This window comes from Parambassis ranga, chromosome 20, assembly GCF_900634625.1.
Source record: "Parambassis ranga chromosome 20, fParRan2.1, whole genome shotgun sequence".
Taxonomy (NCBI): domain Eukaryota; kingdom Metazoa; phylum Chordata; class Actinopteri; family Ambassidae; genus Parambassis; species Parambassis ranga.
In genome coordinates this window covers 17056045-17079614 of record NC_041040.1, presented here as the reverse complement: position 1 = coordinate 17079614, position 23570 = coordinate 17056045, and the positions used below count along the sequence as shown (strand labels likewise).

Below are 23570 nucleotides of genomic sequence, written 5' to 3'. Positions count from 1 at the left end.
TGGGAAACTAATTGCGTCGACTCTGACCGGGCCAAAGCAGCTGAGTATAATGCAGTTTAAAGCTTCATCTTTTATACTCATAAATCCCCTCTACAGATCCAGCCGTGTACAACAACCCGCCTTATTAAAATGCATAAGTGCAGGTTTCAGCCGGCGTGAAAGGGAAGGTGATTTTTTTTTTCTTCTCCTTCTTCACCTCCTCATCCTTTTCTACTTGGCTGGCCAGTGATCCTGCAGCTCCTGGCAATCTCCACACTCTCCTAGCCATCACACACTCTGGAGTTTCTCCCCACCATGCCGGTCAGTTTATTCACTTGCAAATACCCTGGGATGAAATGGGGGCTGCCTTTGTGGTACATGCAAAAGCGACTCCCCTCCACCACTGCTTACTATCTTACTACCTCATGTCTCCTTCTCATTCTTCTCATTCCTCCATCCCTTGCTTGCCTGATTTTGTACCCCCCTCCTCTCTCCTCTCTCTCTCTTGCTGTAATTTCACCCCTCTCCTGCTGTCAGGACCCAACCCTCCCACCCCCCTCCCATGCCCACAGAACACTTCCTTCTTTCTCTGTCCACAGAATTTCCTTCCCAATGCCGGTTGCGGTTGTAGATTGCTGGATTACGCAGGGAGTCAGGGGGGAAGGTCGTCCCACTGATTGTAAAGAGAGGCACAATTGGTCCTTTAGTCTGATTGGGTCCCCCGACAGGCAACACCCGGGATGAGAGTGTGCAGACAGCCACAAGAGGCAGAAAGCAGCAGCAGCAGCAGGAGCAGCAGTGACAGAACAGAGGAAGAGGAGATACATATATATTTATTTATTTATGGAGAGAGGGGGAACTTTACAAAGAGGCCACTGAAAGAGAGCATGGACTCAAGGTGACTTTAGGGAAACTGATACACCGCGAGGCACAACTTTTACGGAGGGGAAATTTAGCACGAAGAACAAAGAGATAAGAGAGGAAGAGCTGAGGAGAAGAGGTAAGGCATCATATTCTTTTTTTTTTTTGACTTTCACCAGTCACATTTTGAGCCCTTTCATGCTGTAAACAAGGAACAGAGATGGATTATTTAAGGGCAACTGGAGAACTTGAGATTCACCCAATCAATATTTCTTCCCCTTTTTTCTTTAAATTGATAAGTTTACAGAAATGTGTCTGGCTGTCAAAAGTAGGTCACGGTGAATATTCAAAGAATGAGTGTGTGTGTGTCTTTCAGGAGGGGGGTGGGGTGGGGGGGTTCACGGCACATTAAAAAACTTTCAGTGGTTCAAAGTGTGGCTCTGATTCTGAGCACGTCTGCACTGTCGCTACTTCAAACAAGTCATGCTGAAGGAGAGGAATGCCTATCTGCTTTTTTATTTTAAACTGACCTCAGTTTGGCATTCAGACCTTGCTCCACAGCCTGAGCTGAGGTTCCAGTTTCTCATGATGAGAACTTTTTTTTTACTTAATCATCAAACCCATATAGCCCTAACCTGTCTTGTAAGCTCAGGCCTGACAAACAAGATATCAGATTGGCATTATCGCTGAAGTAGACAGACCTTTAATATCAGAAAGAGGCAGTGAGTCTCTGTGCTCGGGCCAGGAAATCTTAGCGGCACCTTTCAGGAGTCTGTTGATGGTGCTTGTGGTTAAGATGTATTAAATGACAGTCTGTCTGAGACCAACATCTCCCAGCTGCTGTAACTCCAGACTAAATCCAAAAGAGATTACAGGCTGGATATTAATTTGAAAGGGTTGCTGCTGTTTAATTTGCGACACTGATTGCAAAAACTTTTCCAGATGATGCTCATGCACAGTGACATCACGTCCATGCACCAGTGGCTGGGATGAATGCCAGTTTGTGTGATTTAATTTCTCCATAAATGACAAGCCTGAGTTTATGGCCTCGCCGAGCAGCGAACAAACTAAATGTGTGCTGGGGGGTGTTTGTGTTCTGATGGACAATCAGAAGGTTTAAAATCTGTTCTTCTGGGATTTTTTTTTACTTTTCTGTGATGAAAGGAAGCTACCAGTGGGATTAAGAGGCGAGTTATCTTTGGAACTTGAATGATGACTGACATCCTGGCGGGATTATTCCCTCCCTCATCTTAGTTTTCAAGACTCTTGCATGGACTTGTTATGGTTAGAAAATTGTACAGTAACAGATGTCAACTGTGGAGCAGAAACAGAAGCAAACTTCTGAAGCAAACAGAGGCCGATAGAGAGCGGAGGGAGGGGCGGTGGTTGATCGTCACAGCGGTGGCGGCACGCACAGCTGCACAAGCCGAGGCTCGGGGAGCTCCCCACAATTAGAGAGACAGGTTCAAAGCCAGCGCCTCTGTCCTGAGGGGGGTTGCGGGGTTAGAGGAATGAGGACAAACAGGGGACACACACACACACACATACACATACAGTATGCGTGTATTTGTACACAAACAAATGTGTGATCTTGAAAGAGTTCGGCCAGAGTGCACACCTCCCTCTCTGCCTTTGAAGGCTGCCATCTCACCCTGTTAGCCAGCTGAGGAAACTGGGTCCTTGCTGCAGGCAGTGATGGTATAGAGGCTTTGCTTTAGAGACCTGGTCATTGCAACCACGCACACACACACACACAAAACGTATCACAGGCCTGCTTATTAAAAGTTCTCACAGCAGCTGAGTCTCAATTTAATTATGTGTAAATAAGTAAATAAACATTCAGAAATTAAAAACTACGCTTGGTTGAGGAATGCGGCTTGTCACGCTCTGCACCCGGCCTGGGAAACCAAATTAGATTCCGAACACCCGTCTACACTCTGCTCTGCTTATTGTGCTCGGCTTATTGAAAGATACGTTCTCATGCTGGGGCTCCTGCATCTCAAAAAAAAAAAATGCAGCCTCCTAGGAGATACACAGAATCTCCGTTACTTTCCACTGTGCAGAATCAATTGTGGTTAACAAATTGGCCGTGACGTTTCACCCTGCCAGGGTGGGTGGATCCCGTTTTCATGGATCCACCCTCTGTTTAAAAGGACCTTTTACACAGCCTGGGAGGCCTCCTTTTTTACAGCCGAGGTGAGTGCAGCACAGACATGGCCACTGTGAAATTAACACTTAATAATGCTCCACATAGCACTTAAACAGGGCTAACTCTGACTAATGTGCCACACACTATGCTGGCCTTTGGTAACCCCATTCTGTGAGGAGCAAGGCAAAGATGATATAAAAAAGTCTCTTTAGTCACAAAAAATAGTATAATAAAAGTTGTCTGATATATTATGAAGCTTAGATTGGGTTGTGTTTTCACATATGATGCATTTAAGGACTATTGGACAGTTCCTATATTTACACTTGAGGTTCAGAAGGAAGCCTTACTTGGAAACTTAACAATAACTTAAGAGGGAAAAAAGAGGGATTGTTTCATGATCTTGTGGCGCCCCCTAAGAAGCCCTGAATCCGGTGTTATAAATAAATATAAAATATGGTAATAAGGAGCTGTGACTCATTAATCAGAACAGGTGGAGTTACAGGTTCTGTCTGTCAGCCGTTGGAAGGAAACGCTCGCCACTCTCTCCCTCACGCAGGAACAGTTTGATATAGTCTGTTGTTGTCAGATCGCAGTTAATGGAGCAGCAGGTGGACTTGGAGTTCGATGATACAACAATATGGTCCGTCATTTTCTCACGCCAGCTGCTCCCCCTGACAATCACCGTCTCCTCCACTGTCACTCAGTGTCTTTTTTCTTCACAAACAGCCTCCCCCTTTCCAGGAGCATTTCAAAACAAACAAATTGGATGTTTGTACTCCCCTTTTGACTTCATTTCTCCCGGCAGTGTTTTCTAAGATAACAACTCTAAATAGTGTTATTTTTTTATTTTCAATACATAAGGCAGATTTTTTTTTAGCTGGGTGGAATGTTTTGAGCCTGGTGGGAAAATACCTCATTGCTTTAAGTCTGGCAAAGCTTTTTCATATGATTGCTCCTCCACCCTCCGCCTCGCTCCTCGTCCCATCATCCCCTCATCTCTTTCCCGTCCCTTCTATCTGCCATTCACAGCCTGTGTGGCAGCTGCTGTTCTTTTAAACAAGCAAAATGCCATAAGATTAACAGAAGAAAGATGTGTGAAATGTTTTGCTGGCACAATTACTTAGCATGTCACCTCATTAGGCACGACAAAATGGAGCAAAATGCTGGGGGTGCGAGCTGTGACCTCTAGAGGGGAGGAGCTGAGAGGGAGCTAATTTTACTTCATAATGGCAACCAGGCAGCTTGAATGGACTGAAAAGAGGAGAGCAGCGAGGTCAAGTGTCAGCCATCCTGCCAGGGCTCCTCGTAACACGCACACATGCACACTCAGCCCAGCCTCCCGCTGACAATGCGGCCACGCCTCCCACCCTCGCCTGCCTTTTGTGCCTCTTCAACAATGATTAACTGAGTTTGGCGATTCAGGGAGAGTCCACAGCAGCACAATGCACTCTCTTACAAAACATAATGGAGTCAACGCATGAGTCAAACAGTCTGTCTTTCTTCCGCTGCCCCCAAGTTTTCCATCTCCCCCTTGCTAACAGCCAACCTCACCCCCCGTCTCTCTTCTTTCTGACTATAAATCTGCCTATTTTTCACCAAGCTCATTAATGCAGCCGTCCTCCTAATACATAAAAACCAGATGCAGCTGGAAAGCAGCAGCGTAGGCGCCATGCGCTGCATGTGCAAGAGGTATTGATTAACTCAAATCCAATCAATACAATCAAGCATCTCCTATAAAATCCTGGAATTGACCTCGCTGAGCTTAAAGATTCTTTTCGATGCTCGTATCAAAGCACTGCAGAGGGAGATGGTATTTAGAGGTAGGAAATCCAAAATCCAACTGATACCATAGGGGCCTCAGAAACATGGGATATGGTAGGAAAAAAATACACAGTGCACTTGTAATGAGCGGTGTGCAGCGCTGAAGGGAGCTTGTAGAACATGGTGTGAGTAAAGCAGAGTCAGGGTGTTAGCAGAAACACTACAATCTCAGAACATCACACCCTCGGGCCTTTTACAGGAGGTGTGAAGGAGCTCACCTCTCCTCACGAGGAAGGAACGGAAGGCGTGTGCTTACACTTTTTTTTTTGGATTGTCCTGACCTGAAGAGAAGGGAGCTGGTGCAGCTTTGTTGTTTCTGTTTTAAAACTAAAGTTTCAGTTAGTGGTACATTTGTGATGTAAACTGGCAATGAATGCTTTTATCACTGTTCCCTATGTCTATGTCTATGCCTAGCTTAGCAACTAGACTGGAAGCAGAAGGAAATGCTAGCCATGACAGCAAGAAGTAGCTGTTTGCCCATAAACAATTTTCTCATTTGCTAATTTTTTATGTGTATGTATAATGGTTTCTTGGCGCATCCTCTGAATTTAGTTTCTTATTTTTCTTATTCGCAACACATTGCAAGGCAAACTTATTCTGTCTTTAACAAGCCTCTCCACTACTTTACCGGCTACCCCATCAGGAAGATTTTGCATACACCTATATACCACAAGAGGGTGCATATCTACATATACCATTGACAGTAAAAACTATAGACAGAGCTTCCGTGATGTCACCCGTTTGTTTCTGAAGAGCCGTTTTGAGGCTCGGTTTGAGGCTCAGGGACGCTCCAACAGAGTCACAGTCCGCCAAAACTCCAAAGACGGACAAAGAGGGGGAGCACAAGTGGAGTTTAGGGGGGTGGGCTATCGTGGAAGTAGGAAACTCGCGCTGTGATACAGCAACTGCCTGTCACTCAAGGAGGCAACACCCATAATTATGCATAATTTTAAGTCTGAATATAATTAAAACAAGTGAGTTATAAAAACAAATCACCCCCAGTACAATTGACACTAGAACTTATCATTTGAGACCAGAATGGTTTTTGTACCAGGCTGTAAACATGTTTATTTCTGCTGTGAAGTCGGCCATTTTAACATGGGAGTTCACGGTAAATGACTCGCTTCTGGAGGCAGCCCCCAGTGGTTGCAGCATGAACTACAAGTTCTGACACTTCCACATGGGCTTCAAGTCTGAGCCCCAGAGGTTGCTGCTTGCCATAAACAGAGTTTTGTTTGACATAAATATTCAACTAGTGCTCGCATTTTCACTCACAGAGGCCACAAAAATGTTCCTCTTTATTCCTCCATTTCATCTTGACTGTGAAATGTGAATGTTTTTTTTTGCTGCATGAACTTTACATTAAATACACAATATAGTTATAGGCAATATGACACATTACAGCCAGCCTTCTTTTCTCTATACTTTTTCCTTTACAATGTCTATTTCAGACGGTTGGTTAAAAAAAAAAAAAACCTACCTACTGTACTCATCTGCTCCTCTCATCTTATATCCCCTTCTCCTACATGTAACCTCATCAGCAGCCCAAGAGGAAGCTTCTCATTCAGCTGTAAAAGCACTCACACAACTCATTACAGTAACTCAACAAAAGCACAGTAGTAAGGGGATAATCTGGAGGAAGAAGAAAAAGACTGCATCATCCACATGTCTCCCACTGTGTTGCAGTGTACAAAAATATAATGACATAAATCCTCTCCTCTGCTTTTTAATCTTTCAGGACACCGGGAAATAACTGCATTTGTGAAGAAATAGGACACGTCTTATAAAAACACCACTCTACACTTCACGATGGGAGACCGACTGCATCTTCCAGCAGTTGCCAGCAGCTTGCTCCCAGTGGCCTTCTGCATTTTGACCCTTCTGCCCCACAGCCTTCTGGGTAAGGCAGCAGAGGAGGAGAAGGCAGGAAGCTCAGCTCAGCTACTGCAGAGGGTGAAGCGAGGCTGGGTGTGGAATCAGTTCTTTGTCCTGGAGGAGTACACCGGACTGGAACCACTTTATATTGGAAAGGTCAGTGTTGACTACATGCTGTACTGCACCGAGTGCACACATACATAAGAAGGTATAACCTGGAGAAATGCAGAGAGTACAGGTTTGTAGCCTGGTGGGGGAGCAGGTTCTCTGCATGACCTTTTCACTTGGATGTGAAAGGAGCCTCGGCGCAGGTGCAGCAAAATGATTTTAACTCTAACTTTCAAACAGTGCAAACTAAAAGATCTATAGAAGCTAAACAGCCTGCAGCACTGCCAGAGCTGAGTGCATGAATGCAAAAGAGAAGATCATAGGTGGACAAGCCTCAATGAATGCAAAAAAATAAATAAAATCCCATTTTAATCCATGGATGCACTTAGTTCATACTAAGACAGCCTCTCTTCAGTCTACTTTGAACCAGAGCCAGACAGCAGTGATTGAGTTAATTGACTCGAACCGAAGCTTCAGACGGTCTCTGCGCCACAGAAGTGGACGGCACATCTGCAATGGCGCTGAAAGAGGCAAGGATGGCCGCTCACAAAGGAGCTCTTTGATCGCTCGCTCGCTAAAGTGAATTGAACATTTGATCAATAGTTGTAGGGCCAGTCATCATCATCGGCACAGAGACACAACAATCCAGCAAAGTGAGAGAAACATGTGTATTAGCTCTCTAAAAAGGGTGTTTTGTTTTAGTGGTGCGAGTTTAGTAAGTGTTTGAGCCTGAAATCATCCTTAGAAAAACATGATTAATGATGTTAGCAGGCTGCTACTGTTTGCTAAGGCCTAAATGAAGCATATAACCAAGGAGCATTTAAGCCATGTGGCTGTATCACTCTACAGCTATAAATTCAGCTACCATGGCATTAGCTCAGCTCCTGACCCAATTTAGGTGCTCTTTGATATGTTTTCTTTTGTTATATTGACTCATTTTGTGCATTATGTTATGATTATAAGTCGAATAATAAGAAACAAGCGGCAGTCATTTTTTGAGCCAGTAAATGATATTTGCCAGATTGCAATTTTAATAATCACTTCATTTTTATGTATGATTTTTATATCTAATGGTTCATTACGTTGACAGAGCACAGTGCTGCTGCACTATGTTTCATCTCATCACTCTGATTCCAGATCTGCCACTGCCTTGATCTTCCTCATCAACTTTTAAAATCACTGCAGTACTAACCGTTCCTCCTCTGGGATTCATGCAGACCTTGTTAATTAGTGTTCTGGAATAATTTCACTGCCTCCGCTCGGGACTATCGAGGAAGAAAGTGGCTTCCAGAAAAACCCTGACCAGACAGCAGGGCCCTGAGAGAGCCGTAGGGAAAGAAAAAAAATCTGCTTATGTGGTATGAAGAATTCCTCTCAGTCGCTGCAGCATATTCGCTTCCACTTTACCTCCTATTTAGTGTTCCTTTAAGGATTCTTTTCACTCCAATTTTTCCAAGCTGAATGGAATAAGTGATTCTGACAGGCTGGGCTACAACACAGACAACCACTCAGAGCTGAAAGGCATTGTAGGAAATGACAAAGCAGGAGAGAGATGTACTGTAGCCTCCCTCCTTAGTTTTCCTTCCCCTCACCTTGCCTCCCTTCTGTTGAGGTACTTAGTATTCAGAGCCATGGGGATGACGGGGGTTTGGGCTGGAGCAGGTAATTGATAGCCTGAGTGTCAAAATAGGCTTCAGAGGAAAGGAGGGATCAGCGTAGGAGAAGGCGGATGAGGCGGAGGAAAGGACCCGGCCTGAGATATATCACCAGGAGGCTCAGGGCTGAGGTCCACAATGGGGTGTTGATTAAAAAAATCTATTGTAGGCTCTGCAGGAGAGAGCACAGGTGGGCATATTGTCCAAACAGATAGGAGAAGCCGCATTGTCTGGAATGATAGGAGTTGTAAAGACTGCTGCAGGCATAAAAACCACAGCTGTACCTGGAAACTTTTTAGCAGTCGGACAACCTTGCTCGATCAAAAAAGCAGCATGTTTTCGAACCCAGTGTTGTGCCGCGTGCTCACCGCACACACCTGTTGATTATATACGAGACAGGCATCAATGGGGACATTTAATTCTCCACTGCCACACTGTGACAGCGGTAAGCACTAATCATACGCAAAGACCCTCTAAGTACAAAGTAAAGACTGATTGCACATCAACAGGCTGGCTTTTACATTTAAAGGCCACAAACGGCTTCTGATTGCACTGCAGGGTCCATGGCAACAAACAGGCTCTAAGCTGTGATTACATGTCTGCTTACAGCGATTCACATGTGACCACACAACACGCCAGGAGGTCCACACATTCACCCACTGCTCTAATTGAAGGGAATATGTGGATATTATCACAGGCTGGGAACAATAAATAACACTATTGACAAAAGAATTTAAACTGGAAATTCATTCAGCATTACAAGTTCCTTAGTGTGTGTGAGCATATTCAGCTTAGCATTAACCCTGCAGTCTGGTGTAATGTTCAGGCAAATTAGGATGAGGAGGCCACTAAACCTAAAAGCTGGCCAATAAGACCAGTGCAGGGACTAGGTACCGGGCAAGAACCTGGAGATGGTGTCTGCAGTTAACCGATTTGTTTGTATAACGAAACATAGTAACATGACAATAAATCCTTCTGAACACAATCTACAGGGGAGAAACAGAAACAACCGAAGGCAGCAGGCTCAAACAGGCTGTTTGTTGTAGCAACGAGTTGAGAAGGCAAGGAGCCTAAAATCGAGGTACATTCCAAACTGTGTGTTCCAGTTTGGAATGACGTGCGACGAAATACAGGAGACACTGAACACCATGCTGTCTAAGGCCCGCACTAAATCCTCGCTTTCATTTCTGGGGTGGCTTTTTTCAGCACAGTGGAACACATATTTAGTTGGACTGAGATCATGTGGTTCACTTGGATTTTCCACTGTTTGGCTCCAAAAAGTTGTCTGTCTGTGTTGTCTGTATGTGCTGCTGCATTGTTCTAAATGTGGGAGATGTGACCTAATTGTCATCATCACAATCATTCCACTGTCCCACCGGTTCCTAACCAACTGTGCCATGTGTTCCATTCCAACACTTTCAGCTGATACGTTTTGTTGGTGTAGCTTTTGGATGAAGGAACTACTAACACCTCTGTGAACCTCACAGCTCCACTCGGACATGGACAAAGGCGATGGCTCCATTAAGTACATCCTGACAGGCGAGGGCGCAGGCACTACCTTCACCATTGACGACAGCACGGGGGACATCCACGCCATCCAGAGGCTGGACAGGGAGGTCAAGTCCCAGTATGTCCTCCGTGCCCAGGCCCGCAACAGGTTGACGGACCGGCCTCTGGAGCCCGAGTCTCAATTTATTGTCAAGATTCAGGACATCAATGACAACGAGCCGAAGTTCTTGGACGGCCCCTACCGGGCAACGGTGCCAGAGATGTCCAAAATAGGTAAGTGGACGCAGGAAGGCAGACAGATGGACTGAGATAAAAACATGTTTTTAAGGGGACGGCTGCTGCCATGATGAACAAAAGTTATTGTTTCTGGCTCTTACGGGCTCGTCTCCATCTGCTTTATTTAGTATTCATAAACCTGCTCTTGAAGTAAATAAGCACAGTTGATTTCTGCCCACAGATGGAAAAAACTCCATCCAGAATCATGCTTTTGCTGTTACTATGGCGATAACAACACCATCCCCTCCTCACCTTTGTCTCTGTGTTTACTCAGGAACATCTGTTATCCAGCTGACGGCCACAGATGCTGACGACCCCACATACGGCAACAGCGCCCGCGTGGTGTACAGCATCTTGGAGGGCCAGCCGTACTTCTCAGTGGACGCCAAGACCGGTACGTGCTTCTGAAACGCTCCATATGAGCGGTGTCAACAATACCGCACATGTAGAGGCTTCACCAGACAACTTTAACTCCATACATGGGTTAATTCCACGCTTTGTTTTCTCTAAAAGAGATGAATGCACACATGCATGTTTTTGCTTTAACATTCAACACATTAAGGCATTTCTGCAGCAGTTAGTGTCATTCTTTTTGTTTGTTTTTGTCTTGTTTTATGAAGCTTTACAGCAGTTGACCTCTGAAGGCTGCCATGAAAACCTAATTCTGCAGCGTGTAATGATATTTTGGACAACAGTGCGACTCACCAGTCTGTGAATGTCACATTCCTGTTTCAACATGCCACTGCACACAAAGCCAGCTCTATAAAGAAAAAAACCCTTTTTCAAGTTCATACTGGTTTTCACTTCCAGCAGCCATATCCAACACCTGCCTGGAAGAAAAGGAATTATCACCCAACATGAGTGCTGGACCCCACAATACAGCCGCTAGCAACATCTGGCATAAAGGGTGTCCACATACTTTTGGCTACTTATAATGTCAAAATCAAGCATTTACCCCACATAGTCAGTTATCCCATATAGAGTGCAAATAACCAGATAAAGCTTTCTAACTGTGGTTGCAGCGTTCATAACTCAACCAACACATCCAAAAATCCATTAGTTTCACTGGCCATTGTTTAACACAGCTGCCTCATTTCCTTGATTGTCAGCACAGAAATCTGTTGCCAAACCTCTCAGGCTGCGCTGCCCATCAGCAGCCAGCCACATACTGCTGCTGTCGCTGCTGTAGGTTGGCTCTGCTGCTATCAATCAGCCTTCCTGACTCCACTATAAGCACAGCACTCAGGCTTTTATTGGTGCCGTTACAATGTTAAACTTCAACACATACGCCTCAGCTCAGGAGCTGCTACACAAAACGTCACTTGACCTTGACTAAGTATGGCAACACATATTCTCTCTGTGTAAGGATTCCCATTGGTGACATCACACAGAGAAGAGCTATAGAAGAAGTGAAATGTGCAGGATTGTTATGTATGCATACAGCGTCATTTGTTATCAGAAAACCTGCCAGTATTCAGGTTTCAATTCCAGTAACAAATGTAGCTGATTCCTTTCTGCCTTATTAATCACAGAAGAAGCATTTAGCTTAATTGCTGCTATTCTGAGAGCATGTGGAGCTTATGCAGAGCTGCCCAAAAGTTTGTAACACCTGTAGAAGTTCTTTATTCCTTTCAATAAAAACACTGGAAGGTCAGACCTTTGACTAAACCATCTCAGAACATCAGCTTTGTTCTTCTTAAGGCAATCTTTTGTTGTCGTTCTCCATATTTTCAAAATGTTTAAATTCACTGGTAATGTTCAGAATTCATTGTTCCATTAAAGCTAGCAAAGCACAGATGCAGCAAAGCAGGCCCAAACCATGATAGTATCTCCACCATGTTTTTATGGAGTGTGATTCTTTCTCCTAACATCAGGCTTCTCATTTAAGCCAAACAATTCTATTCTGGTCTCATGTGTCCATCACATATTTCCCAGCAGCCTCTCTGGTTTGTCCACATGATCTTTATCGAACTGCAAACAGGCATCAGTGTTCTTGTTGGAGAGCAGTGAGTGTCTCCTGCAGCTCTGTCATGCACACAATGGTTGTTCATTGTTCTCTCTTGATGGTGGATTCATCAACATTAGCATTAGTCAATGTGAGAGCCTGGTTTCTTTTGTAACCTTGCAGCCTATTACATGTGTCATCTTTGGAGAACGTTTTTGCTGATAAGAGTACTGCTGTGGAGGGCAACAATGGACTTAAATGTCCTCCATTTGTGCACAGTCTGTCTGTCTGTCTGTGCATTTGTGGAGTCCAGACTCTTCAGAGAGGGTTGTGTAACATTTTCCAGCCTGATGAGCAACAACAACAGTTTGTAAGAGGTCCTCGGAAAGGTCCTTTGATTATGTCATTATACATTTTCACAAACACATGTTGTGAAGATTAGACTTCAGCTAATCTTTGAGGTTCACATACTCTTGCCACCTACATAGTATATGTAACTTCATAATAAGCTGATGTTGTGGGTCATTTTTATGCAGAAATATATGCAGTTCAACAGGGTTCACAAACTTTCAAGCAGCACTGTATCTCTGAAAGTTATACTTTTCCACCACAGAAACCAACTTAATTTAGTCTTCTAAAGGCTGAAACCTGGACTTTATGGTCAGTTTAGCCTTCGTCCAGAGCTACAGAATTCTCTACCTCAATCTCTTCAGATGTTTTATTTACAGCTTCTGTGTTTTGTGTAGTTTCTCAAAGTCTTAAAGGAAAGAAACGTGTGCATTTCTGTGAAAATGTCTGAGTAAATCTCTCAGAAGAAAAGCATCACATATGATGGTAAAGATTCCACAGTAACTGAAATTGAAGGGGCGAGGGATAGGAAACATTTAATGTCAGCTGAGGTCTGTGCAGCTGACAAATGTGCAGAAATAATGCCAGCAGGAACATTGTGTTGAATCTCTCTGACAACAAAGCGAGAGACTTCGCTGGGTCAGTAAGGTGCTTCTGATAAAGTGGGCTGCCTAGGATCTAATTCCCTTGTGAAAGATCAGAGCGGGAGGAGAAGTCGTCCACCAAGAGCGCTGACATTCCAGGACACCATCGCTTGGACACATGACCCTAATCTGTGTCAGCAGTCCTCCATCTCTGACCTTTAATTTAACACTTGTCTCTCTCTCTGTCTCTCTCCTCAGGCGTGGTCAGAGTGTCCCTGGCAGATATGGACCGCGAGACCAGAGAGAACTACACCGTGGTCATTCAGGCTAAGGACATGGGTGGGCAGCTGGGGGGGCTCGCCGGCACCACCACCATCAACATCACACTCAGCGATGTCAACGACAACCCACCCATGTTTGACCAGAGTAAGAAACACACACCCTTCACTCAGCAGCAGACACACTACATCCATCAACAGATATAGATATTTAAATACATTGTGCTATTCTGGGTTATGACTCCAAAGGTTAGGATCAGCAGACTGAATGAGTTTTGGACAGTCACTGCTTTGCTGGTTAAAAAAAGGCACTCGACTCATAAAAATCAAAACTTGTGTGCTGTGTGAAATCCTTACTGTGCCGTTAAATCACCGCCCCTGAGTGGACACATTTGTGACTGAAACGCACCACAAACCCCGACTCGGAGCCCTCAGACGACCCCGACATTCAGCTGAATTTCAGAAACACATAGTGTGTTTCAGCTGTGTTCAGGGTGAGCGCTGTAAAATGGGACTGCAACATCAGCAAGCCGTGGCCTCATCTCCACATCTATCCACCTCATTTCTCTTGAGCTTCCAAGCTGTTCGCCCCTCTGTCCACTTCTGGCCACCAGTCCCAAACCATTTGCCCCCTGGCCTCCTTCTTCCTCCTCCCTCTCAGCCACCATCAGACACCCCATGCTGTCCCTTTGATTATCACCATTCCTGCTCCTCTCATTACTGGCTCCCCTGAGGTCAGAGGTTGCCCCGCTGTCTGTGGTCATCTCAGCTTGGCCGACTGGTGGCGTCACCCCTGCACAAAGACAACACCCGCCGCCCACTTCCATCTCCATCACTAGTCCCAGCACCAATTAGCGCCATCACTCCGATGGAACTTTGATGGGTTGTGAAGAGCTTCAGGGATCCCCCTCTGCCAAGCACAATGTGCAGGCATTTCATTTTGGACTGCGGGGAGCTCCACAAATTGGGCAGCTGTCACCTCTTCTTTGAGTTTAAACAGTAGATGAAATTGAATCTGACCCACGAGACAGTATAACCCAATTGTGCGGCGTTTATGGAGCCATTTACTTCATGCTGCCTGAGATGAGAGGAGCAGAGGTGCAGGTGACAGAAGAGCTTTGGCTCCCTCTAGAGGATAGGACAAGGAAACAGAATGATCACCGCTAATTCATCTCCCTCCTCAGGGCTGTATCAGATGAGTGTCCCTGAGTCGGCCCCCGTGGGTTCAGTGGTGGGTCGCATCTGGGCAAAGGACAGGGACATCGGGGTCAACGCGGAGATGAAGTACAGCATCATAGATGGAGATGGGCGGGACACCTTTGATATCAGCACAGACCCAACCAACCTCTTTGGCATCATCACAGTGAAAAAGGTACATAATTAAATCAATCCAGTGTAACATTTTAGCACTGTGTTCTCATTGTTCACTGCAAGTCACAGACCAATGGAAACAGCATGCTCACTGTGTCATGTAGAGGGAACTAATCATGTCTTTATGCACTATAATCAAGTTAGACATTTTTGAAAAATCGTTTAAAACTATTTTAATAATAATAGAAACCTGCGATCACACACATGTTTATCTTAAACCAGCATATCAGCCAAAAACTAGCTGCATTTTATATCATGTGACTGCTGTCAATCACATCTTCCTATTGTACTGAGGAGCGTAGATTTTTTTCTGTTTTTTACAGAATTAGAATTACTTTTTAAAGCAAAGCGATTCATTTTGCAAATAATTAAAACGAAAATTAAATGTGGTTATCTTTACCTGATTTTACATTTGTTAAATATGATGCATTCAAAGACCACTTGAAAGTTTAAAGCGTGATTTCAGACTGGGATGATTTCAGTTTGGCAATTGTTTTTTTCAGCACCGTCCTCTTGCATCCACAGGAGAGTGGTTTTTAAATCTGATGCACTGTCGAGTTCAGAAATAAATAAATATGATTTCTCAGCCCCAGGAAGCTCTTCCAGCCGAAATGCAAACAAGCTCTTCCTAACACAACTATTTGCGTTCCTTCTCCACCCTCTCCAATCAGCCACTCAACTTTGAGACGAAGCCCAGTTACACTCTGAAGGTGGAGGGAGCCAACACTCACCTGGACCCAGCCTTCCGCCAACGCGGGCCATTCAAGGACGTCACCATCGTGCACGTGAGCGTGGAGGATGTGGATGAACCCCCGCTGTTCGACTCGCCGGCGTACTATATAGAGCTGCCAGAGGACGCAGAGATTGGGACGGTGTTGAAGACAGTGTCGGCGAGGGATCCAGACGCTGCCAACAACACTGTGAGGTAAGAAAAGAGACAAAAAAATGAAATCTCAGTGCAGTTCTCAGGGAACATTTTTGGAAGGTTAAACTAAATACAATTAACACAATTTGCAATTCTTATTTGTGGTTACATGATTATACAGTATTGTGATTTATGGTCTGTTATTATTTTGGTTTAGAACTGCTGCATTAAAAAAATTATATTATCTACGAGCCACACTTTTATAGATCACAGCCTTTAAGGAATTAAATCTGATGCCAGGTTTATAATGCATTCATGGTGGAGCTGAGAGGCTTGGAAATATAACAGCTAGGAGCACTTTAAGGAACAATAAAATAAAACAAACGTTATGAGCAGGAAGACATTTAGCTGTTATTACTTCCCAAAAAAAACTGCAGAAAGTGTCTCTAATAATCTTATAACCATTATATATAAGAATATCAGGTGCATTAGAGACATTTGACAAGAACATATGAACATAAATCATATGATTGCATTCAATTGAACTAACTGTCCTTTCTGCTGTAATGTTACCTGTTCACCAGCAGGTAGCAGCATCACAACACAATTTCACACTCTCACTTCAACCCATCCACATGAATCAGCTCCAGTTCGTCAACATGTGTACATATTTTCAGCAGCACAGCTGACAAGACAGAAAAGAATAAACATTAAAGATTAGTTTAACATCAACAGAAGCTATGTTGACTTTATGGGTCTTGCTCCAGAAGAGCAGCTGTTGCGTGGTGGGTTTACTGTCCAGACTGCACCTCTACTAATAAACTCATTAGACATAAAACCTTTTAATCAGCCAATTAATCATCTGAAGGAATCAGCGATGGCGGCTGTGAGAGTTTCATGTGGCACAAGTTGCAGCTCATCACAGCTGTCCCTGTGACAATAGTGACAAGGAGTGAAAGCAGCACAAAGGACGTGTGTGTGTGTGTGTGTGTGTGTGTGTGTGTGTGTGTGTGTGTGTGTGCTGCTGAATGTATCTGTTTGTCTAGACACTCAGCAGGTTGCTTTTCTGCTTTATCTGTCCACAAAGCATTGTAGATGCTCTGCACTTGTCTGCCCTGGCAAAAATATTTAATAAATGTAAGGTCAGTGTCTATCACTATCACTCTCCTGTGTCAGGCTGGAGCCATCAACACACATGCAGTTAAAGCTCCAATCTGAATATCATTTTTTTATGATCATATGAGTTCAAAAGATCTTTTTTTAGAAAAAAATAAATCTGGTTTGAAAGGTGAGGAGAGATATCAGTAGAATCAGTTACTGCAGCAGCAACAACATGGGATGACAGATAACAACAAGCAGCAGGTGACCTTCAATCTGTCTGTCAGCCTCACTTCCATTTCACATCTTTCTGTCCTTTATAGACTGCAGTATGACTGGCAGATATATCTGAGCGCACACACACATTTCACCTGCTATTGCACACACACACACACACACACACACGGCAGCAGCTCTCCCCCCTCCTCATGACTGTGGACGAGTGATATTAATAGAGATCCTTCAGGGAGATCCTTGCCAGCAGTGGATGTGCCAGTCACGACTGTTCCCAGTTGACACACAGTCCACACACACTGCTAACAAGGCTTTATTAAACACACACACCCTCTTATCAGACATCTTTGTAATCTATTTGGTGATTTAAAGGGAGAAATTTGAGCCCACATTCTTTATCCTCTAGTTGATTGCCCTGTTAGTGATTCTTTACTTCCAGTGAGGCAGCTACAGGTGAACCTAGGACACCGTGTAGTTACATAAACCAGCTCCTGCTCCACAGCCTTGAAGAGGAGGTGCTCTGCCTCCTCCTCCCTGTGTGAAATTGGCTGGTTGTTGTTGTTGTTGCATGTTGCTCTCAGAAGAGTGTTTTGGAAAAGGGCCCGCGGTGGCAGGAGACGAGCCAAGGCGGCACGCTGCAGGTCTGTGTGTCCCCCAGCGTCAGGTTGGCAGAGGAGGCAGATACTCTGATTGAGCCTTATCTGGAGCCTCCTCTTCTTCTCACGGTGCCTTCAGCAGCTGCCAGCCTGACGCCTTATCGCACAGATACACACATGCTACACATGCTCAATTGTATGTATGTGAACGCCTTGCCTTCAGATAGGATTACAAGATGACAAACACATTAAAGTGCACTTTTTAAGTCAGGGCTGATATCTACATTCCATTTACCACCAGGTACTCCATCGAGAGGTCCACTGACCCTGACAAATACTTCTACATTGAAATCACATCTGGGGCACTGATGACGGTGCGTTCGCTGGACCGAGAGGAGATTGGCTGGCACAACATCACTGTCCTCGCCATGGAGATGAGTATGTATCTGCACACACATACTAATCATATTAATCAGCTATTATTAAGTTTTCAGATGTGTCCAAAATGTGTCCGTGTGGACAAAATGAATGATGCTACCTCAGAAACTAGAAGTTAGAGCTGTGAACACCAAAGTGTAGTGTTGTTGTCATGGTATTTACCACACAACAAACAGCTCAGCAATATAAAGTTGGACAGTACTGCATGCATGACTGATTTGTCTAGACACAAAGAGAAGTGCAGGAAAACATCATAGCTGCAGCTCCTGTGTGTGCACCTATAGCTGCCATCTTGGATTTCCAAAAAAATGACAGCTAGCTAATTCTTCATGAAATATAGATCTCATCCCAGCATGCTTGTTGTTTCTGAATCATACTAAAGTGACAGTGAGAGCTAACTATTTAAATCACTAGCCTAAAATCCAAAGACTCAGGTTACAGTAGTAGTAAAAGCACTAACTGCTTTAACAACTAAACTAATAACAGTGTCGGTCAAGTTTCTCTAACACGCAGAGTGACTTGCTAACACTGAGATTGATTCAGTGGTTTTTACCCAGACAGAGACAGATGGATGAACTCAGTAGACTTGCACAAATGCAGGACGAGCGATGTTGGAAAACAACTCCTGCAGAGAGTTATGCAACACGGTGCCGGAGATGCCCTGCAGATCCAAACACAGCTGGTAGCACCAAAAGTCACCTTCATCCTTCCTCCGCTTGCTTTGTTTGTCTGTTTGTGTCTTTGTTTGATAGACACACCTTTAAGGAGGAGGTAATTGAATTAATGACTAATTAAATAACTTCCCGCATGGTGGCTGATTAAAGATGTGACGGAGATGAAGAGAGGGCACTGGTAGGAAGGCACGGAGAGATAGAAACCATGCAGAAGCAGTGAAAATGAAAATTAGCTGGAACAAAGGAAAGCAGTAAACAACACAAAACTAAAGTTTTCTCCCTAGCTAAACTCTAATCATCGTTTGCTATTATATAAATATATACTTTTTAAATGTAACATTAAGTTCTGCTTTAATATTATGTTCCATGTGAAGTTAAGGGGGATTCAGTTATTTATAGATGTATCTCCTCTGTGTGAAATAGGTTTTAAAAGTTAATTTCCTGCCATGAAATTAGCCTGACTGAGTTTTTTTTTCCTCTTTGGTAGTCATTGTGGAAAAAAACTCTCGGCCCACACTCACCATTTCCGTGCTTTGTACTGTACATTAACTCACACCACTGATTCCACTTCAGTCAGCAGTTACACCGCTTTCACGTTCAGCTCAATATTACAGCTCAGTTACACGAGTGCGCTGGAAGCTTTGACCTCCAGACTCAAAGTCACACCAGTGATTGAACGATCATATGATGAAACCTGAGAAAGTAGTTACTGCCCACTAATTGTGTTTCCATAGCCTATTACACAGCTGGTTAAAGTATGCAAATTGCTGATTGGTAATGGAGAGTAATAGAATTGAACACAATAGAAATGTAGAAGCCTTAATGTGCTGCAGGCTCGCCGGAAATGAGGCGAAGATTAAAAGGAGCTCAGCAGGACCTTCAAAGAGTCATTTATCAGAGAATCTAACAGCATCTGACCAGTGTGTGTGTGTGCGTGTTCTGCTGCAGATAACCCCACGCAGATTGCAAGTGTGTCTGTGGCTGTGAAGGTTCTGGATGTGAACGATAATCCTCCCTCACTGACGCACTACCTGGAGGCTTTTGTGTGTGAAAACGCCAAAGCAGGACAGGTACACAGTTTCCATTAGCATTACCACAGATGGATGGATCTGTAGTACATACAGACATCAGTACATCTGCACATTTGATCTTCTTAAACACAAATTCTGAGGCATTGATAATCTTGTAATGTGTATTTTTGCATTTTGATTATCTTAACTAATATTTTGCCACTTTTATAGGCTAAAAAGTTAGCTCATACATTGTGCTATCATAGAAGCTACTAGAATCCACTTGTTCATATTATCAACAACGGCTTAAAATTATGTGTGTCAATGTGCTCCAGCTGATTCAGACGGTGACGGCGGTGGACCCAGATGAGCCGCTGGGCGGACAACACTTTTATTACAGCCTGGCTCCAGAGGCCGCCAACAACCCAAACTTCACCCTAAGAGACAACCAAGGTACATGTATGGTCCAGGCTGGGTGTTCTGCTGTGTTTGAAAAGATTCGAAGCTGCATGCAGCATCAAAATAATATCAGTTTGCTCGTTATCTTGGATGGAAGACTGACACATACTCACACAGGGTCCCATATGGTCTAGCGGTTAGGATTCCTGGTTTTCACCCAGGCGCCCCGGGTTCGACTCCCGGTATGGGAACACCTATTCTATTAATATATTGATGCACAGACTGCAGTTGGCCATGCAGTCAGCATACATTTCCCTACTGTGCATTGTGTGTTAAAAATTCAGCAATATTCTAGCATATTGCATATGTTCTACATCATTAACTAATTTGTGAAAATTGGATACAGCAGCTTCAGTTTTCACGTCCTTCTTCACATTACTTGTGTCCCTGTTACCAGCTGCTGCAGATAGAGCTGCACGGCTCAGCAGAGTCTGAACATCTGAACTCTAACAACCTTTCCCTCGCCCCTCTGACCGTTTCCAGACAACACAGCGTGGATCCTGACACGGCGTGGCGGCTGGTCGCAGCAGGACCAGACCGTCTTCTACCTGCCCATCTTCATCACGGACGGCGAGCAGCCAGTGCAAACCAGCACCAGCACGCTGACCATCCGCGTGTGCAGCTGTGACCAGGAGGGCAACGTCATGTCATGCAACGCTGAAGCCTATAGCCTGCCTGCCAGCCTCAGCAGGGGAGCACTCATCGCCATACTGGGATGCATCTTCGTTCTGCTGGGTGAGTTACAAGCTGAGAGACGCCAGAAGCCTGTTGTCACATCGTCAGATAAACTCACGTAGAGGCTCTTCTTTGCCATGCTTCAAGCTGAGCTGGAAAGCCAATATACAGCAAAATTGTTCTCTCAGTTTGGAAGAATGCCTCATTGACAGGTCAAATGTGAAGGTACACAAATGTGGAAACACAACAGGAAGTTTCCATGAGCTGCTGGAACATCTGGCTGAAAACATTTTCCTGGTTTCACACACTGCAAACAGGCACGCTGCTTTAAGCCTTTATGATGTGTCACCCGCTGTAGATAAAATAATCAACCAATGTTCTTATTCTTCTGAGGTGATAAAATATCACCTCAGAAGAATAAGAACATTTGAAAAGCCCTGAAAGGAGAAGCATCTCCTGGCATGACATCATCATTATTGCAGGATTAAATATGGGTTTCTTCTCTAGCACCAGTTAAAAAAACGTCTAGCATTCATTAGCACCAGCTGCCCTGTAGCTTCACACTTTCTTTCCCCCCCACAGGCTGATATGCACCCACTATATCTCTCCCTGCAGACCTGTAACTGTGGGCAGGAGGGCTCGGCAGGTTGACTCACTCTACTCCTCCGGGAGGCTGCAATAAATTCTGTTAAAATGTCTTCACTTGCTTTAAGTGTGTGAACTCATTCTTTGGAGCCGATGTAGTAAATTTAGGTTTAATGGTTCTTCGTTTTATACTTAAAAAGAAACGAATGAATTCAGTCACAAACAAAATTTGAGGGAAGCAAAAACTGTTAAAAAGTCTTTGTACTGACTCTTTTTGATATTTTCTTCACAGTGATGATTCTGCTAATGCTCTCCCTCCGGACCCATCGCAAGAAGCCCTATCTGTGCGACGAGGAGGAGAACGTGCACGAGAACATTGTGCGCTACGATGACGAAGGCGGCGGCGAGGAGGACACCGAAGCCTTCGACATTGCCGCCATGTGGAACCCTCGTGAGGCACACCACCACCTGGGGAAAATGAGACAGGACATGCTGCCGGAGATCGAGAGCCTGTCACGTTATGTCCCTCAGGCGTGCATTATGGGTGGGGGTAGCGGCGGGGACAGTAACGTTCATGGGTACGTGCTGGCAAAGCTCCTGGAGGCCGACATGGACCCATGCGCTCCTCCTTACGACTCCCTGCAGACCTACGCCTACGAGGGTGAGGGCTCAGTCGCAGAGTCGCTCAGCTCACTCCAATCGGGGACCTCGAACACCGACCATGAATACGACTATTTGAATGACTGGGGGCCTCGCTTTAAAAAACTTGCCGAGATGTACGGCGTGCTTGAGACAAACACTCCTCCGATGTGGTGATGTCCTATCAGAACCTTTGCCTTTTTAATTGTACACAAACAAAATGAGAGACAAAAACACACTGAGAAGCGATACACAGACAAAACGTGTGCAAGGCCTGGATGTGCTCATGCCTGCATCCATGACGGTTAGAAACTGAATAGCCTCGATTCTCCACAGCCCTGAAGGCCAGAGACGCCGGCAGCAGCAGTGTGAGCTGGTTTTAAATCTCCCCCGGAGACAGCCTTCAGAGACGGGCTGGATTTGACAGCCTCACGGGGGCCTCACAGAGGAACGGCTTCAAAGCACATGTTAACTCCCCTGCCTGACCCAGCCACAGGCAGAGCCTCTTTTGGTTCAAAGTGCTGAGTGATTTATCCCAGAGATGAAAACAGGAGAGCAGGACGACATACTGCAAAACTCTGAAAGGCTGATCCACTCTTCTGAGATTTTGTACAAGTAAAAATCACGGCAAGGAGGGAAAATGAAAGCAAGGAATCAGTGCTGCACCTGGAGTTGTGTTTTTTGTTTCATCTGTGGCAGGTCTTAATTTATTTCTTTGTTTCATGTGCTGTATTTATATTGACGTAACTTATTTGGGTACTTCAAACCGACACTGTACTTAAGACAGCTGAGAAGAGTTAACGTATATGTTGTAACATACATGATGTAACTGCCTGGTTTTCAGTCTGTGTGAGTTTCAAATGCATCTCATAGGAGATGGCGATGCTGTAATCCCGTGTGGGTTGATATGTTAACTGTATTATTGTTTTTGTATCAATTATTGTTTCTTTTTTCAAAAACAGAAAGCAGTTATCCATTTATGAGGATAAGAGGGAAGCCATGTTTAAAAAAAAACAAAAAAAAAACATTTTTTTATAGAACTGCATATATTTCAGCAGACAGTCACATGGATGAGCACACAACCGAGTCGCCTTTGATTTTTGGATCCACCGCTGTGCCAGCTGGAGGCTCGAACTATCCTGTCAGAGATACCATGTTGCTTTTCTGCCACCACGTGAATGTGGCTCAATCGTCCTCCGATCCTGTGGACTACAGAGACATTGATAATCTGCATTAAGTGCCAAATGTAAAAAGGACAAAAAAAGACATTTTGGAAGTAAAAAAAAAAAACAGAAAGAGCAAAACACAAACACCAAAAGACAAAAAAAGGATTTTACAAACTGGGAGGGAAGTGGACATACATTTTGATAATTCAATTAGGGGGAGTTACTTGAAATCAGTGTGGTCAGTCATGCTACAGTATGTGGTATGTGAATGTAGATATTTTTTGTATTCTTGGTAATAAAAAGGTAAAACCTGGTCCTGCATGTTGTCTGTCCTTTAAGGATCATTCTGATTCAACATGACGCATGTCCCAC

General features: G+C 44.4%; 1 protein-coding gene and 1 non-coding gene across 2 annotated transcripts; both read left to right on the top strand.

Moving 5' to 3' along the window:
* The first annotated feature begins 852 nt into the window (after positions 1–852).
* On the top strand, positions 853–23309 carry LOC114453054 (cadherin-20-like). The gene is made up of 12 exons (XM_028432697.1): positions 853–979; positions 6549–6841; positions 9936–10230; positions 10508–10627; positions 13369–13536; positions 14573–14760; positions 15431–15684; positions 17854–17990; positions 19613–19734; positions 20010–20127; positions 20617–20868; positions 21686–23309. Exons 2-12 carry the CDS (start codon positions 6620–6622, stop codon positions 22207–22209), a joined length of 2400 nt encoding a protein of 799 aa, XP_028288498.1. The 5' UTR covers positions 853–979; positions 6549–6619; the 3' UTR covers positions 22210–23309.
* trnae-uuc (transfer RNA glutamic acid (anticodon UUC)) lies at positions 20253–20324 on the top strand. Its single transcript has one exon. It is a non-coding gene; the product is annotated as a tRNA-Glu (tRNA).
* Positions 23310–23570: the final 261 nt, after the last annotated feature.

Bases quoted from the DNA above. Each gene is read 5' to 3' on its own strand.
- LOC114453054 (XM_028432697.1), top strand. From the start codon at position 6,620: ATGGGAGACCGACTGCATCTTCCAGCAGTTGCCAGCAGCTTGCTCCCA. The intron at 17,991-19,612 runs GTATGTATCTGC...GTTCTGCTGCAG, and splicing joins TGTCCTCGCCATGGAGATGA to ATAACCCCACGCAGATTGCA. The intron at 19,735-20,009 runs GTACACAGTTTC...AATGTGCTCCAG, and splicing joins AAAACGCCAAAGCAGGACAG to CTGATTCAGACGGTGACGGC.